This window comes from Myxocyprinus asiaticus, chromosome 45 (genome assembly GCF_019703515.2).
Source record: "Myxocyprinus asiaticus isolate MX2 ecotype Aquarium Trade chromosome 45, UBuf_Myxa_2, whole genome shotgun sequence".
NCBI classification, from domain to species: Eukaryota; Metazoa; Chordata; class Actinopteri; order Cypriniformes; family Catostomidae; genus Myxocyprinus; species Myxocyprinus asiaticus.
The window spans coordinates 13,323,238-13,338,988 of NC_059388.1; the positions used below are offsets into that span (position 1 = coordinate 13,323,238).

General features: G+C 36.9%; 1 protein-coding gene across 2 annotated transcripts; it reads left to right on the forward strand.

Annotated features, from left to right (window-relative positions):
* Positions 1 to 51: 51 nt before the first annotated feature.
* si:dkey-159a18.1 (sortilin) lies at positions 52 to 15,382 on the forward strand. Of its 2 annotated transcripts, none has more exons than XM_051688185.1 (20): positions 52 to 345; positions 3,289 to 3,351; positions 3,540 to 3,616; positions 3,831 to 3,933; positions 4,366 to 4,533; positions 4,647 to 4,720; positions 5,442 to 5,488; positions 6,123 to 6,259; positions 6,406 to 6,489; positions 7,176 to 7,236; positions 9,186 to 9,341; positions 10,192 to 10,289; positions 10,996 to 11,095; positions 11,181 to 11,352; positions 11,446 to 11,639; positions 12,342 to 12,534; positions 12,674 to 12,790; positions 12,893 to 13,013; positions 13,843 to 13,949; positions 14,043 to 15,382. In XM_051688185.1, exons 1-20 carry the CDS (start codon positions 121 to 123, stop codon positions 14,203 to 14,205), a joined length of 2,460 nt encoding a protein of 819 aa, XP_051544145.1. In that variant the 5' UTR covers positions 52 to 120; the 3' UTR covers positions 14,206 to 15,382. The 2 variants fall into 2 exon arrangements, with proteins under 2 accessions (XP_051544145.1, XP_051544146.1); XM_051688186.1 differs by having other exon boundaries at positions 9,189 to 9,341.
* Positions 15,383 to 15,751: the final 369 nt, after the last annotated feature.

Genomic DNA, 15,751 nt, shown 5'->3' on the forward strand with positions numbered 1-15,751 from the left:
GCATCTGAACTCGGGTCAGTGGCGCGCGCACATTCCTTCACACATCAGGCATTTTCTGAGTGATCAGGAAACCGGTTCATCACTGATGCCTCTCTAATATCTCTTTCAGTCAATACAGTAATGAACTGGAGACTCTTGGTTTTAGGTACTGTGTGGTTATTGGTTCTGGTTGAGGATGCTTTCGTAAACGGGACGCGCAATGCGAGAACAGTGACTTTCTTTCGGGCTCCCCGCGCTCACCGGAGACGCACTCGGGACACCTGGACGGGACAATCGGGTTTCACAGTATGCAAGTCAGCACTGTCTCCAAAAGACCGAGCGCTACTGCTCAGCCATACACACGAGGTAAGAAATGGTCATTCAGTCCCAATAATAAATGTTTTTGCTTTTCGGTAGAATTACTTTTTGTAAATTGGGACACTTTTTGACATTGAAGATGACTGTCAAAATAATGACCAGATTTACCTGAACTGACCCCACAATTGACAATGCTTAGTAGGGCTGTGACATGGATAAGTTAAAGGGATTTACTAATAGCTATTAGATATTTTAAATGGATAAAAGTTGATAGCAAAAGTAAAATCCTGTATAAGAGTATATGACGTGACGCTTTGTGTGTGTGTGTGTGTGTGTGTGTGTGTGTGTCCGGATCATTTAAGTTGTGAAAAAGACATTATTTTTGAGTGAACAGCAATTCACACAAAACAACTACTCGAATAGACCTCTACTATTAATAAACGCTTTCAAATTCTGAATTTAATGTCATTTTGATCATTTTATAGGGCTTAAAGTAAAACATGTATAAGTGGTGTAACCAACATGCAGGTCGCCATTCTGTAGTTATTTATATATATATATACAATAATTACAGACCCTCATGACTGTGTTAAGTTTAAGATGTTGAGATGTTTTGACAATTTGATTAATTATTAATTGTATTAATTTATTAAGTTTATTATTGACTCTAAATGTATGATATTTGTCAAAAAAAAAAAAAAAAAAAAAAAATATATATATATATATATATATATATAGTGTTAGGTGTAATCCAATTACAAAGTAATTAGTTACTTTATTTACGTTTTAGTCAAAAAAATGTAATGGAATTAATTACATTTTAAATTCTTGTAATCAGATTACAAATACTGACTTTCAATTTAATTATTTTTAAGTACATTATAGGGTTATGTTTATTTCTAATATATTATGTAGAATACATAAATGATGGTCGCATAATGAGTCTTTGTGAAGGAGAAATGTGAGGTGCTGAGTGTATGACTTGTGTGTAACAATAAACAAGAAATATAGACATTATTTTTAATTTGTTGAGCGGAAAAGTTTTTAAGGAAGTAAAGTAATTAGTAAAGTGATTACTTTTTCAGTTAATTTTAATAAAGTTATCTGATTATTATTTGAGAGAAATAATTAGTCATTTGTAGTGGGTTTTATATATATATATATATATATATATATATATATATATACACACACACACACACACACACACATACATACACACTACCGGTCAAAAGTTTTTGAAACACTTGACTGAAATGTTTCTCATGATCTTAAAAATCTTTTGATCTGAAGACGTATGCTTAAATGTTTGAAATTAGTTTAGTAGACAAAAATATAATTGTGCCACCATATTAATTTATTTCATTATAAAACTAAAATGTGTTTTAAAAAAAAAAGTTTTTGAAATTGATGACTTGGACCAAATAATAAAGAAAAGCAGCCAATAAGTGCCCAACATAGATGGGAACTCCTTCAGTACTGTTTAAAAAGCATCCCAGGGTGATACCTCAAGAAGTTGGTTGAGAAAATGTCAAGAGTACATGTTTGCAAATTCTAGGCAAAGGGTGACTACTTTGAAGATGCTAAAATATAACACAGTTTTGATTTATTTTGGATTTTGTTTAGTCACAACATAATTCCCATAATTCCATTTATGTTATTCCATAGTTTTGATGACTTTACTATTATTCTAAAATGTGAAAAATAAAATTATAATGAATGAGTAAGTGTTTCAAAACTTTTGACCGGTAGTGTGTGTGTCTTTATATATATAAATATATATATATATATATATATATATATATATATATATATACAGGGTTGGGAAGGTTACTTTTAAAAAGTGTTCCTCTACAGATAACATAATACGTGCAGTAAAATGTAATTTGTAACGTATTCTGTTAGATTACTCAAAGTCAGTAACGTATTCTAAATACTTTGGATTACTTCTACAGCACTGGTAGATTTTTTCACTTGTTTTGACTACAAACAAGTAAATAAAGTAAGAAAATACACTTCATTGTAAAAATACATTCTCTGAAAAAAGCCTAAATATTTTATGCAGTTTTGCTACTTAATTAAATGTATCTTGTTTGAAGGATTTATTGATTTTATTTTTTATTTATTTATTTTTTTACTGGAAAACAATATTTAAATTCTCATTAAGAATACAAGTTTTGCAGTACATCTTTGCCGTTATATCAAAGGTCTTACTTGAGGAAACAAGTTATGCTCTAACATGAATTTTCTTCATAGAATTCGTTATAAAATATAATCGCGCCTGATAACAAAGGAAATAAATAGCATTTTAGCTTAGCATAAAACTAAATGTTCACATGACAAAATGCACAAGGTTAACTATTTTTGCTGCTCCAAACTTCAAAACCTCACAGAGTTTACACAACGACATCCTATGTGGATTCTGTTCATAGAATGAAGTAGAAAATATATTATTTGTAGCTTTCTATACAATGTTAAAGACAACATTAGTAAGCATTTCTTGTAAAAATACCCAAACTGCATAAAAAACATTGACGAGGCATGTAATGGTGTATTTATTGGATTTATGTTTCATCTGTCAAAGCGTTTCTAACTGTTTTTTGTTAAGCTGTAGCAATACGATGTAGCTCCTGTATTAAGCTCCCAAGGGAAAGTTCCTCAATGATGTCATTTCCACCTTTTCACTCACAACAGTGTGAAAGTGCTCGTATGAATGAAACAAATCATAAGAAAGTGTTTCACCGCTGTTCCAAAGCTCCTCTGATTGCATCATTTATATGGATAAATGTTTTCCAGTTGAATAGACTATATATTAAATGAAACAAATTATAATAAAAGGCAAAGTAATCTCATTAGTAATCAAAATACTTTTTGAATGTAACTGTATTCTGATTACCAACTATATTCTATTTGATATTATTATATATTATAATTTTTTGTGGTAAAGTAGCTGTTTCATGGACAGTCCCGTGTACTCTTCTTCTTTACTAGACGGGGTTTCATGGTGATGACGGATCCAGTTTTACCCTCACATGGGTTGGAGATGGAACTGGGGTTAGTCATTCTTGCCAATTAATCAAAAGGATATGTGTAAATACATCTCCTGATAGGTCTGTGTTTTAAGGTTATTGATCATATAGATGGTATGTTGTACCATTTCTGTCATATTCCATTATCACACATTTGCTGTGTCGGAACTTATGCAGAGGTAGTGTGAAAACACCTTTTTCTGTCCATCTCAGGTTATTCTGGTCCTTTCCACACTCAGCGCACCATCAGACTCATTTTATGAAGGTGGTTCCTCACGCCTTTACAGGAGGTCAGTGGTGAATCTTAACCAGGTTGGCATCCCTAAACCAGGTCTGGAAATCAAAATTCATAATATATTATGAAAACTCATTAATATTTTAACATGTCAGACTCTTCATTTGTCATCAGCTTTCAGCATATTGTGGCAGTCGTTTTTCACATGATACATTTAGATGCAACCAACATAAGCTTTCTTTACTGATGAATGTTGCATCTCTTTATAGTCAAGACTATGGAAAGTCTTTCCATGATATCTCCCAAGCCATCAACAACACATTTATAAAGAAAGACTTTGGGATAAGTGCAGGACCTGGGAACCCTCAACAGGTAAATAAGTGTGCTAACATTAAGTCTGTAGCAGTGGCTTTATCTCCACTATTAACTTTTTAATGCTAATAATATAAAATGACATTTATTTAGTTTAAACCTGTCATTGTACGTAGTTGACAATATGTGAGTAATACGTTTCTTTTCCGTTCCAACATCATTGTGATTCTATCCAATCAGAAAAGGCCATAACATCGCCTTTGTTTCAAGACAGCTCACATAGCAAACACTTTGTGTCAAAACCCATCACAAACCTGAAACCACACCTTTTTTTTTTTTAAACTTCCTCTGAAGTGGGGTTGGCATTTAGTTAATATTCTACTGTTGTGCCATTATTCTTTTGGACTAACATGGCTGTCAAATAAGAAAACAGACACTGCAGAACATGGCTGACAGGATTGTCTCACCAGTGATAACGGTAAACTGTTACAGGTGATTCTGACAGCCAACCTCCCTTTTACTGAGACAACAGGAGGTCTCATTTTTACCTCAATGGATGCTGGTGTGACATTCAGATCAGTGCAGCTTCCATTCCACCCAGCACAGGCCATTCAGTTCCATTACCAGGACCCAAAATATCTTGTGGTCATCGGCATTGATGTGAGTGAGATTCTCTTTTTGTTCAGTCAAGCCCACTTAACAGCCAGTTAGGTGACTCAATCTCAGACATTTACGAAATTTTTTGATGCATCCTCTTATAACATGTCTTTTAGGATGAGCTATGGCTGTCACAAGACTTTGGGAACAGTTGGTCTCATGTTCATGAAGGAGTTCACACATTCACATGGTGAGAACAAACAACAGGAATTTGCAGATGTCTGTGTTCATGATCTAATACAAAACGAGACATACACAGTGCAACGTTTGGACACACCTACTTATTCTTTATTATTATTATTTTACACATTTTAGAATATTAGTAGAGTTATCAAATGGAAGTTCACTGTAAAAAAAAGTCTATAATTTTAACGGTAAATGAATGTAAAAATGCTACAGTAAAAAAGTGAATTGGTTAACATGTAATTACCCCAAAAATGAAAATTCTCTCATAATTTACTCAGCCTCATGCCATCCCAGATTTTTTTACATTTAGAAAGAAGGCAATTATACATCGGTCAGTTCTGGCAGAATGGATTACTTTAAAGGAATAGTTCACCCAAATATGAAATCTCTCTCATCATTTACCCAACCTCATGCCACCTCATGCAAGTGAATGGGTACCGAAACTTTGAAGCTCCAAAAAGCATATAAGTTAGCATAAAAGTAATCCATAACACTCCAGTGGTTTAATCAATATCTTCAGAAGGGATATGATAAGTCCTTTTTTTACTATAAATCTCCACTTTCACATTTTTCTTCTGTTGTTTTTGGCCATTCACATTCTTCATGCATATCGCCATCTACTGGGCTGGGAGGAGAATTTATAGTATAATGTAGTATATATATAATATGATATGATATATATAAAAGCTGCACTCTAAACACAAATTTTCTTCATCCATTTCAAGGGGATCTGGAATCACTCTCTTTTTCAGTTCCAGCCCAAAAGGAACAGGTGAGTGGTGTTTCACTGTATCACAGCGAATTAATCATTAAACAATTTAAAAAAAGATTCACCTGAGGTTCTATTTTTTTGTACAGCAAAGTACAAATTGCCCATTTTTGGCAGTTCTGAGGTTCTGTCAGAATCTCTTTATTGATGAAATTAACTGGGGCCTCGGTAGCTCAGCGAGTATTGACTCTGACTACCACCCCTGGAGTCGCGAGTTCGAATCCAAGGTGTGCTGAGTGTCTCCTAAGCAACCAAATTGGCCCGGTTGTTAGGGAGGGTAGAGTCACATGGGGTAACCTCCTCGTGGTCATTATAATATGTGGTTCTCGCTCTCGGTGGGGTGCGTGGTGACTTGTGCGTGGATGCCGCGGAGAATAGCGTGAAGCCTCCACACGTGCTACGTCTCCGCGGTAACGTGCTCAACAAGCCACGTGATAAGATGAGCGGGTTGACGGTCTCAGATGCGGAGGCAACTGAGATTCATCCTCTGCCACCCAGATTGAGGCGAGTCACTACGCCACCACGAGGACTTAGAGCGCATTGGGAATTGGGCATTCCAAATTGGGGAGAAAAAGGGAGAAAAACAAAAATAATAAATAAATGATGAAATGAACTTAATTAACTGTCTTTACACCAGTCGAGGCAGCCAGACGTGGCGAGCTCATTCTGCGGCGGACACAGGATTTAGGCAAAACGTTCACTACCATCTCCAAAAACATCTTCTCCTTCGGATACATCGGCGGGTTCCTGTTTACCTCTGTCATGGAAAAACTGGTGTGAAATTCTTTAGACAACATGCACACCCAAGCATGTATTCACCTAAACAAATACACTCTGTCTGTGCTTTCCAACCTCTTTTAATGTCTCGTCTGTGAGAATAATCATGGCTGCATGATTTAGAAGATGTGTTGTGTTTACAGGGTTCTCCTCGTGTTATCTACGTGTCCTTAGACCAGGGTGACAATTTTAATAAAGCACAGCTGCCCTCAGCCACCACAGAACAGGTTAAAAGAACTGCTCAACACACAAAAACAAACATCTTTTAAGGAATAGTTAATCCAAAAATGACAGTTCTGTCATTATTTACCCTCATGTCATTTCAAAAGACTTTGATTTTTTTGGTTTGTCCTCACGCAAAGCTATTGTGTGGCATGAGAAAACTTGGAATGTAGCGCACAAGTCGCATGGACTGGTTTTATGAGACATTTATGGTGTTTTTATGACATTTTTTTTTTTTTTTTTGGACAGCCCCTGGTCACATTATGCTTTTGTTGTATGGAAAACATTCTTTTACATTTCTCCTTTTTTGTTTCACTGAAGAAAGAAAGTCATACGGTTTTGGAGCGACATGAGGGTAAATAATCACAAAATGATCGTTTTTGGGTGAACTAACCCTTTAAGTTCCTTTTATTAATTGTGAAATAAAGATCATTTACTATTGTCATGAAAAACCTGCTTGATTTGTATGTTCACTCATCACATAGGCACATATTTGGGGATATCTGTGACTTGTACCATCAGTCCTACATCAGCCTTCCAAGCTGTGTTTTGCTGATCCAACAGAAAACAATCTATCACAATCTCTCACACAGATCATTAGCTACACACACACACACACACACACACACACACACACACACACAAAACACTGTGTGTAACTCTTTGACTCACTCATTATATCTCTTTGCAGTTCTACTCAGTTTTGGATGGCGATGAGGATATGATCTTCATGCATGTGGACAACCCTGGAGGTGCTATTTCTAGCTTTTTAGCTTCCTCTACCTTCTTTCTTCCTCCTGTTGGAGTTGTGAAAGTGAAGTATCTCTATTAGAGAACAGCTCAACCACTGTTGCTGTCAATTTAACAGTGTGCTAAAGATGCATGACTTGTCAAGTGAGTTCCACTTTGTGCTGACATATCATAGACAAGCTCTGCAAAAGCCATTCAAGGGCTAGACTCTTTTGCCACAGTGTGTATACTATTCATCTTCCAGTCTGAATGTGATCACTGGAAGCAGATAAGAAGGAGCATGGTATTGTCTTACAGCAGACAGTGGCAAGGCCTTCACAGTCACCCTAGAAAAGCTGACATAGAGATACACCCATAATTTTATTTGCATCACTTGCATGTATGTATGACATATATGAGTCATGTTATGAGTTATCTTATTTCCAATAATGTGTTTACATGTTAGACAATTTCTGAGTGGTTTGGTACTGGTCTAGCTGGCGGACCAGCATGGTCTATCTGATGAAGCTGGTTAAGCTAATTTAAAAGCTGGTGGGGACACCAGCATTGACAGAATGTGTTAACAGTCCAAGACTATTCAAACTCCAAAACACTCCAAACTGTCAAAAATGTAAACAAACCCACACGTCTATCTATCTATCTATCTATCTATCTATCTGTCTGTCTGTCTGTCTGTCTGTCTGTCTGTCTGTCTAGCTAGCCAATTAGATGTTTATCTTACAGTAATGTCTGTATAACCGTTACACTTCAAACTTTTAAAATGAATTTGAACTTTCAGACAAGGCTTTGTAAAGCCAACATCAAAGTTTGTCTATGTTTTACTGTGGAACACAAAAGGAGAATTTTGAAGAATAATGAACTATTGCAACCGGATCCTTGAGTTGAACCCAAGAACCAGATCAGTCTGAATCATCAACCGAATAAACCAGTTAATTGAAAAGGATTGGCTCAGAAGAGCAATTTGCTCCCCATTGTTAACACCTCACTGGAGGGCAATGCTATTAGTGAATAATGGTGTAAATTTCAGTTTGTTTCTCACACAAAGCTATTAGCTTTATAACACTTAAGACAAATCTGGCGGACAACACATTGCGTTCTAAAATTCGAAACAATTGTTTTCTATGAATGCACATACACCGCCACCCAGTTAGGAATCCAGAAACTGCTCAAAAATCGTCCACGCCACGAAGCCAGTCGCATTGTTTTCCATTAAATTCTACCCAAATCATTATCGAAGGGCATACAGTGGATGATTAGTCTACACAATGTATTTTCAGTTACAAGTATGTTTTTTTGTGGTTTGACAGCTTGAATGAAATCAAGGCTAAATATACAGAAATTGCATTAAATGTGGCCATTTCTTATCGTTCAGTTTGTTTCATACACTTACCTGCAAACTCAGCAACGTTACTTTGTTCATTCTTGAATAAGTACACTTTTTTTAATTTTAATTTTTTTTGTATGGTGACTAGATTCACAACTTTGGACTGCCACCTGCCATCTCCGTGTCCTGTGTGTGATACCCATGCCTTGCCCTGCGACACGGCGTGGCGTTCCTTGTCTGGTGTTCTACTGCTTTTAGAATATAGCTTATATAAGTATACATCAAAGTTATATATACTACTTTTATGGTGCCTTTTGTTCTTTATGGGGTTTGGTGGCCACTATTTTTGTTGTATAGAAAAGAGTTGTGTGAAATATCTAATTTTGTTCATGGAAAAATGTAACAGCATACATGTTTGGAACAAAACGAATGTCAGTAAATGATTATAGAATTAAAAATTTGGGGTTAACTCTTCCTATAAAACACAGATACGAAGCAGGTTGGATGGGTTTTCTGTGTGTATGAGTGTGTTTGAACTATGATGGCAGTCTCTTATCTCTTGTCTGAGAGAGAAGTTGTGTCAGCAGTGTGAGTGTTTGTGTGTGATATGATCTCAAATGCTTACAGAAGACACGTATTTTGGGACTATCTACACATCTGATGATCGTGGCATCCTGTACTCCAAGTCTCTGGAGCGCCATCTGTTTGGTGGGGAGGGGAAGAGTGATTTCACTAATGTGACATCTCTGAGAGGGGTCTATCTTACCAACATACTGGAGGAGGGTATGAACACTTGTTCCATGCCATTGAAATTGCCCTCAACAACCAAGTGACCAGACCCACACAGAACCTGTGGCAGCAGTATACCACAGAAAGTTCTGAAGATTTCTGAAGAATTTAAATGCCCGTTATTTACAAAGTTATACATATCCTCTCTGACTGATCACACTGTGAATTCGGTGAAAGGAGGTCATAAGTTCTGCTGAAATTGGTCTGTGCTTACCGAAATTCTAATCACTGCCCCAGTGGCTGAAGCTGAAAGTGTTATTGAGGTGAAATGTCCACAAGATGGCGCTAAAAGCGAGTTGTATTTATAGTTGTTAATGATCTAATACAGTCAGAAATGCATATTTTATTAACCTAAAACCTAAACCTTACCATCAGTGAAGAAAAGTGTAATTTTAGATCGAAAATGCAACCGCCGAATCACGCTAACCATCGTTTGTGTAAACATGATTACTTGCAGATTGCTTGCGCAACGTACATCAGTTGAAACAGGGAAAGTCAAAAACAAAAATGTCTGATGGGGGATGGTGCGTGTCAGTAATTTGGCAAAATTGGGTTGACATCGATTACCCGTGTTATCATGTTGGTTCTTGCATGTTCTCATTTATTAAATAATTTTGGCTAATCTGAAGAGCAGTCAATAAGAGTGCTGTACTGTCAGTTCCATTAAACACATGGTACCATATTTAAATCCAATTTGCTGAATTACATCTTTGTACTCCACAATCACCGCACAAAATGTGAAAAAAGTGTTCAGGTTCTGTGTGGGCCTACAAATGACAAATAATATTCTTATAATAGTGCTGATGTCATCACTAAATGATGCCACACTCCTCTTGGGTCGCAGATGGACGTATTCGTTCAGTCATTTCATTTGACAGAGGTGGACAGTGGAGATTTCTGAAGAAGCCAGAGAATGTGGATTGTCCAGAGATATCAAAGAAGGTAACAGTTAAGGACCGACTGGTCAGAAAATAACTTTGACAGTAATTACAGTAGATTAGATTATTGTCATTCCTGTGGGAGGAGTTTTGCTCCATTTAAAAGTGTTTTATGGATGCTTATGTAATATCCCTTCTTGGTATCCTTGCTTGGACATTGAGAAAGTTATAGTGTTTACCAGGTTTACATAATCAGGAAACGAGTTAAAAGATTGGATATTATGGTTATACTTTCAAAACAGTGTGACGTATTTGAAATGTTTATCCACAGTGCTGTACAGTTGCCCATATAGTACATTTACATGCACTTTAAAAGTTTGATTTCAGTCAGACTAAAACAATAATTCGTCTTTTTAAAATGTCATGTAAACGCTTTAGTCCGAAATTTTTGCGAAGTCAGAATAACAGACCTAGATAATGTGATTATAGCTCAGCTTCGTTCAGCATGTATACACATTAATCCGACCACAGTTGCCCTCTGCGTTGTGTTCCGAATGACAGAAGTGACATGTGACGTGTATTGAACACTTCCTCAGCTGTCATCCTTCCTTCAAATATTCGATTATGCATTGATGAAGACTGTAGCTTGACTATGCAAAAACCCGTTGCAATTGTAACAGCACATGTAAATGTACTGATAGACTTCCATTGTAAGTGCATTACTGTACACGCATTTTTTCTTGCCTGTTTCCTGGTGTTCTGTGTTGCAGTGTAACCTGCACATCCACGGAGAGCACAGTCATTTCAGTGGAATCACTCCCATGCTGCCTCTCTCAGAGCCTACTGCTACTGGACTGGTCATCGCTCATGGTAAAAGCCCCCTTCCAAGTACAAGCAATCCTAACAAATAAATAAATTAATGCAATGACCAACTCCATGTTAAATGTTACTGCAGGAGGTGTTGGGGACTCCATTTCAGCCACCCGTCCGGACGTGTACGTGTCTGGGGACGGAGGATATACCTGGTGGGGGACACTGAGAGGACCACACCATTACAGCATACTGGACTCTGGAGGCCTGATAGTGGCTGTGGAGGCCCATAGAGACAGACAGATCAGCTCTATGAAGTAGACACGGTTAATCTCTTGAAAGAATTAACATGGCTTTTGTGTTGATTGTCATATGTATGACTATGTATGTTTTTGTTTTTTTTTATTTAGGTTTTCCACAGATGAGGGCCAGTGTTGGAACATATTTAATTTCACAGATCACCCAATCTTCTTGGCAGGCCTAGCATCAGAGCCTGGCACTAAAACAATGAATATCAGTATTTTTGGTTACCGTCCAGATGATGACGATCAGCCCATGTGGGTGGCAGTCACCATAGACTTTGAGCATTTGCTAACCAGAGAGTGTAAGACAGATATAAAAAATCCATCCATCCATCCATCCATCCATCCATCCATCCATCCCTCCATCCATCTATCTATCCAGTCGTCTGCCCATCTATCTATCTGTCTATCTATCTATCTGTCTATCTGTCTATTTATCTATCTATCTATCTAAAGACCAAAAAATCCCATGGACTTGCACTGATGGAATGTTCAAATGGGCCAAGACTATTCAAACTCTTACTGTCAAAAATTCAAATGTAAACAAACCCATCCATCCATCCATCCATCCATCCATCCATCTATCTGTCTATCTATCTATCTATCTATCTATCTATCTGTCTATCTGTCTAAAGACCAAAAAATCCTATAAACTTGCACTGACAGAATGTTCAAACAGGCCAAGACTATTCAAACTCTTACTGTCAAACATTCAAATGTAAACAAACCCATCCATCCATCCATCCATCCATCCATCCATCCATCTATCTATCTATCTGTCTATCTATCTATCTATCTATCTATCTATCTCAAAATAATTCAAGAGCTATACATGGTTTCTACCTGCATGGTATAATAAAGGCTGAAATCTTATCTGTTATCGGGACACATTACCTGAAATATTGCTATCTATTATATATATATATTACATTAGTGAAAGGTATGGGCAGGATAGCCAGTAGTCTCATTCTACCTATAGATTAAGAAGACTTATCTTATTTCAGGTGGTGAACAAGACTACGTAAAGTGGTTGGCTCACTCTGAATATGGAAGTGAATCAGAAATGGATGGATGTGTCCTGGGCTACAAGGAGACATTTAGAAGACTGAAGAAACTGTCAGCCTGTAGAAATGGGAGAGGATATGTGGTCAGCAGACAGCAGAGCCCTTGTCCTTGCACCAAAGAGGACTATATGTGGTAGGAAGAAATTCAATTAGTCTGTTTCATTACAATGAGGTTTGAACCTCGTTTCAGCACAATGAACTTCTGCTTGTGGACTCAAACCATGCAAGATGGAAACTTGAAAGTGTTTTCTAAATGTCTCTCCTGTCAACAGTGACGTTGGTTTCTATCGACATGAAAACACCTCAGAGTGTCTGCCACAGTCTGACTTCCTGAATCACACCCTGGAAATGTGCTTAAATGGGGAGCTAGAGGATCTTCGGACAACAGGGTGGAGAAAATACATCTTGTTGAACCTCACCAGTTCCAGGTCTGTTTGACAATTTCTTTAACATTTACACACACTTCTCCATTATACAACTGTGTCAAGCAGGTATCGTAAGATTCCCGCCGATAAATGTGAGGGTGGTTTCAGTCCTTCAAGGAGAGAAGGTGCTGGCAAAAAGCATTGCGAGGACCTCAGTCCATCTCCTTCCTCAAGTCTGCCGAGATCAGTGAGTGGCAGTGCCTTGATTGCTTTATCTTCTTTTTTTTTTTTTTTTACAAATAATCAAATTAAGTATGTTTGCATTGCTCATGTAACAGTTGCATCCATGTAGAATAACAGGAATAAAGATAATGATGGAGGATGAAGGTGTTATTAAAACCGTGGAAATCTATTTCTCATATTCAATATTCAATATACAGTGGCCCCAAAAACTATTTGCACATTTACACCACACTTGTATAAATATCATTGCATTACATTGTATATGCCACTTGCTTTGATATTTTGTTACCTAATGCAATTACATTAAAGTCCCTGTGAAGTGCTTTGACGAGCACGATTCGATTTGGTGTTTTGATGTATTTCCTACTGAAACAGGAAGTGGGGGCGGGGTATGTCAAACGATTCGTCCCATTTTTAATAATAGCCAATAGGCTTTAGTGTACAGCCATACACACACAGACACACACAGACACACACATACCCCTTTCCACCATGCTGCTTATATCAGAGCCGTGGCGCTTACAGGGGAAACTTGAGAAGCGATCTCTATACTGGCCAGCTTTTCCACTGACTTTTAGAACCAACCGATGATCTGACAACATTAATCAATAACCAGCCAACAAATGCTCACAGCACATACATTTTTAGGTGTGGCTTCAGTGTCTAAATACTTTTTGGGGCCACTTTAAGTCTTTGAAGATATACATATCATATGTAGACACCCTACTTACATTATAAAAAAACGTATATACTAACAATATACAGAAAAAAATAAGAGCCTTCATTATTGTTGATGAACTGAATTAATACTGTTGCTGTCTCTTTATTTGCAGAAGGGCATACTGGCTCTTATTTTAGTGTGTACTTGTGTGGGGATCATAGGTTTGGTAATAGCAGCAGGATTAATCATCACTTCAAGGAAAATAAACTGTAGGCAAAGGTAAGATCACATGCTTGCACATCTGTTTAAAGCCATATTCAGCATCCCACATCCCAATCTTATTCTATTCTGATCAACTTCTGCCCTCTGCAGGTTACCCGAGTATTGGTTCTCTGCGCTGCAACTCCAAGAAAATGATCTGTGTGTTACCAATGAAAGCAGCCCCAGTAGTAAACTGCACAGTTTCCAGAACCAGGACGACTCAGATGATGTGAGTCTGCTGCATCAAACAATATCCTCAAACAATATTCTTTAACTTTTTTGCATTATTTTGCATAGGAACAGGGCACATACCTATAAGATTCTCCTGGGAACTAGGTAGTCAACATTGTGAAATTAGTTCAATATTGTACCATACAAGACTAAAATGTTAATATCCCATATTTTGCTAATTTGACATTGACTGACCGCTATGTATGAGCTTTGTTTATAATAAAACATACATGGCCTATGTTCAGGCTAAATGTTTGTATCCCATAGACTAATTTACGTTTAGATAGAAGGCAAATTATACATTGGTCAGTTCTGGCAGAATTAATTACTTTTTTGTCATCATTTTCAGCTTAATGTTCTTATGAATAATTTTTTTTTTTTTTTTTTTTTTGTGGAACTTGTATCTGTCTTTAAAGGAATACTTCACCCAAAAATGAAAATTCTCTCATCCTTTACTTACCCTCATTGAGAATTTATAGTGTAAAAGGACTTAAATATTGATCTGTTTCTCACCTACACCTATCATATCACTTCTGAAGACATGGATTAAACCACTGGAGTTTTATGGATTACTTTTATGCTGCCTTTATGTGCTGTTTGGAGCTTAAAAATTTAGGTATCCATTCACTTGCATTGTGAGGACCTACAGAGCTGAAATATTCTTCTATAAATCTTTGTGTGTGTTCAGGAGAAGAAAGAAAGTCATGCACATCTGAGAAGGTATGAGGGAGAGTAAATGATGAGAGAATTTTCATTTTGGGGTGAACTAACCCTTTTTTAATGACTGATATCGGTGCAGTCCTATTATTTGCATCATTTATATGCATGTACACTAAGACTAACTTGCTGACCGTTTCTGTCTCTTGTTTAGGATCTTATTGAATGAGCAATATTTAAAATATGGAAACACTTCAGGCTTTGCAGACAGGTGTGAATTGTTTCTGATAGATCTTGAACTGGAATAGTTTCAGTGCTCTGGGCTAAGACAGTGTAGACAGTAATCACCCAGAAATAACTGCATCTTTTAAATCGGAGCTAAGTGATTTATTGCTACAACTGGGTTCTTGTGTTATTCTATGAAATGTCATATGCAGGGATCTGTACAAGTATAAGTGATACTACTTTCACCCACTGTCTTTTGCACTGGAGTTTTTTATATCCCATCAAGCTTGGCTGGCTGAAACTCTGCCATAGTTTTACTGTGTGATTTCAAATAAAGATCAAACTACTGTTTTTGAATTGTAAATAAATGAAAATTCATCAAAACAGGCTGCATTATTTATGCTTTTCTTAAAGTCCACATTTAAATGTTATTGTGGTTTATTACACAATCATAAGTGCTGTTGGGTAGTTCACAAAATACACTGACATGAACTTTAAAAATATATATATATATATTTTATTATTATTGATTTATATGTTTAAGGGAGACTGTATATTTTAGAAGCTGTAATTGATCACCATTGCTTTTAGGCTTTCACCATTTCAGTCACCTTTTAGCGTTTTGCTTTTAATTTAAATAGTCCTGTGGTGGGGGCCTGGGTAGCTCAGCGAGTATTGACGCTGACTACCACCCCTGGAGTCGCGAG

What these genes read in the sequence shown, in the direction of transcription:
- si:dkey-159a18.1 (XM_051688185.1), top strand. Translation starts at nt 121, where the DNA reads ATGAACTGGAGACTCTTGGTTTTAGGTACTGTGTGGTTATTGGTTCTG. An exon ending in AGACAGATCAGCTCTATGAA is followed by an intron (nt 11,353 to 11,445) that starts GTAGACACGGTT and finishes TTTTTTATTTAG; the next exon opens with GTTTTCCACAGATGAGGGCC. An exon ending in CCTCAAGTCTGCCGAGATCA is followed by an intron (nt 13,014 to 13,842) that starts GTGAGTGGCAGT and finishes CTTTATTTGCAG; the next exon opens with AAGGGCATACTGGCTCTTAT.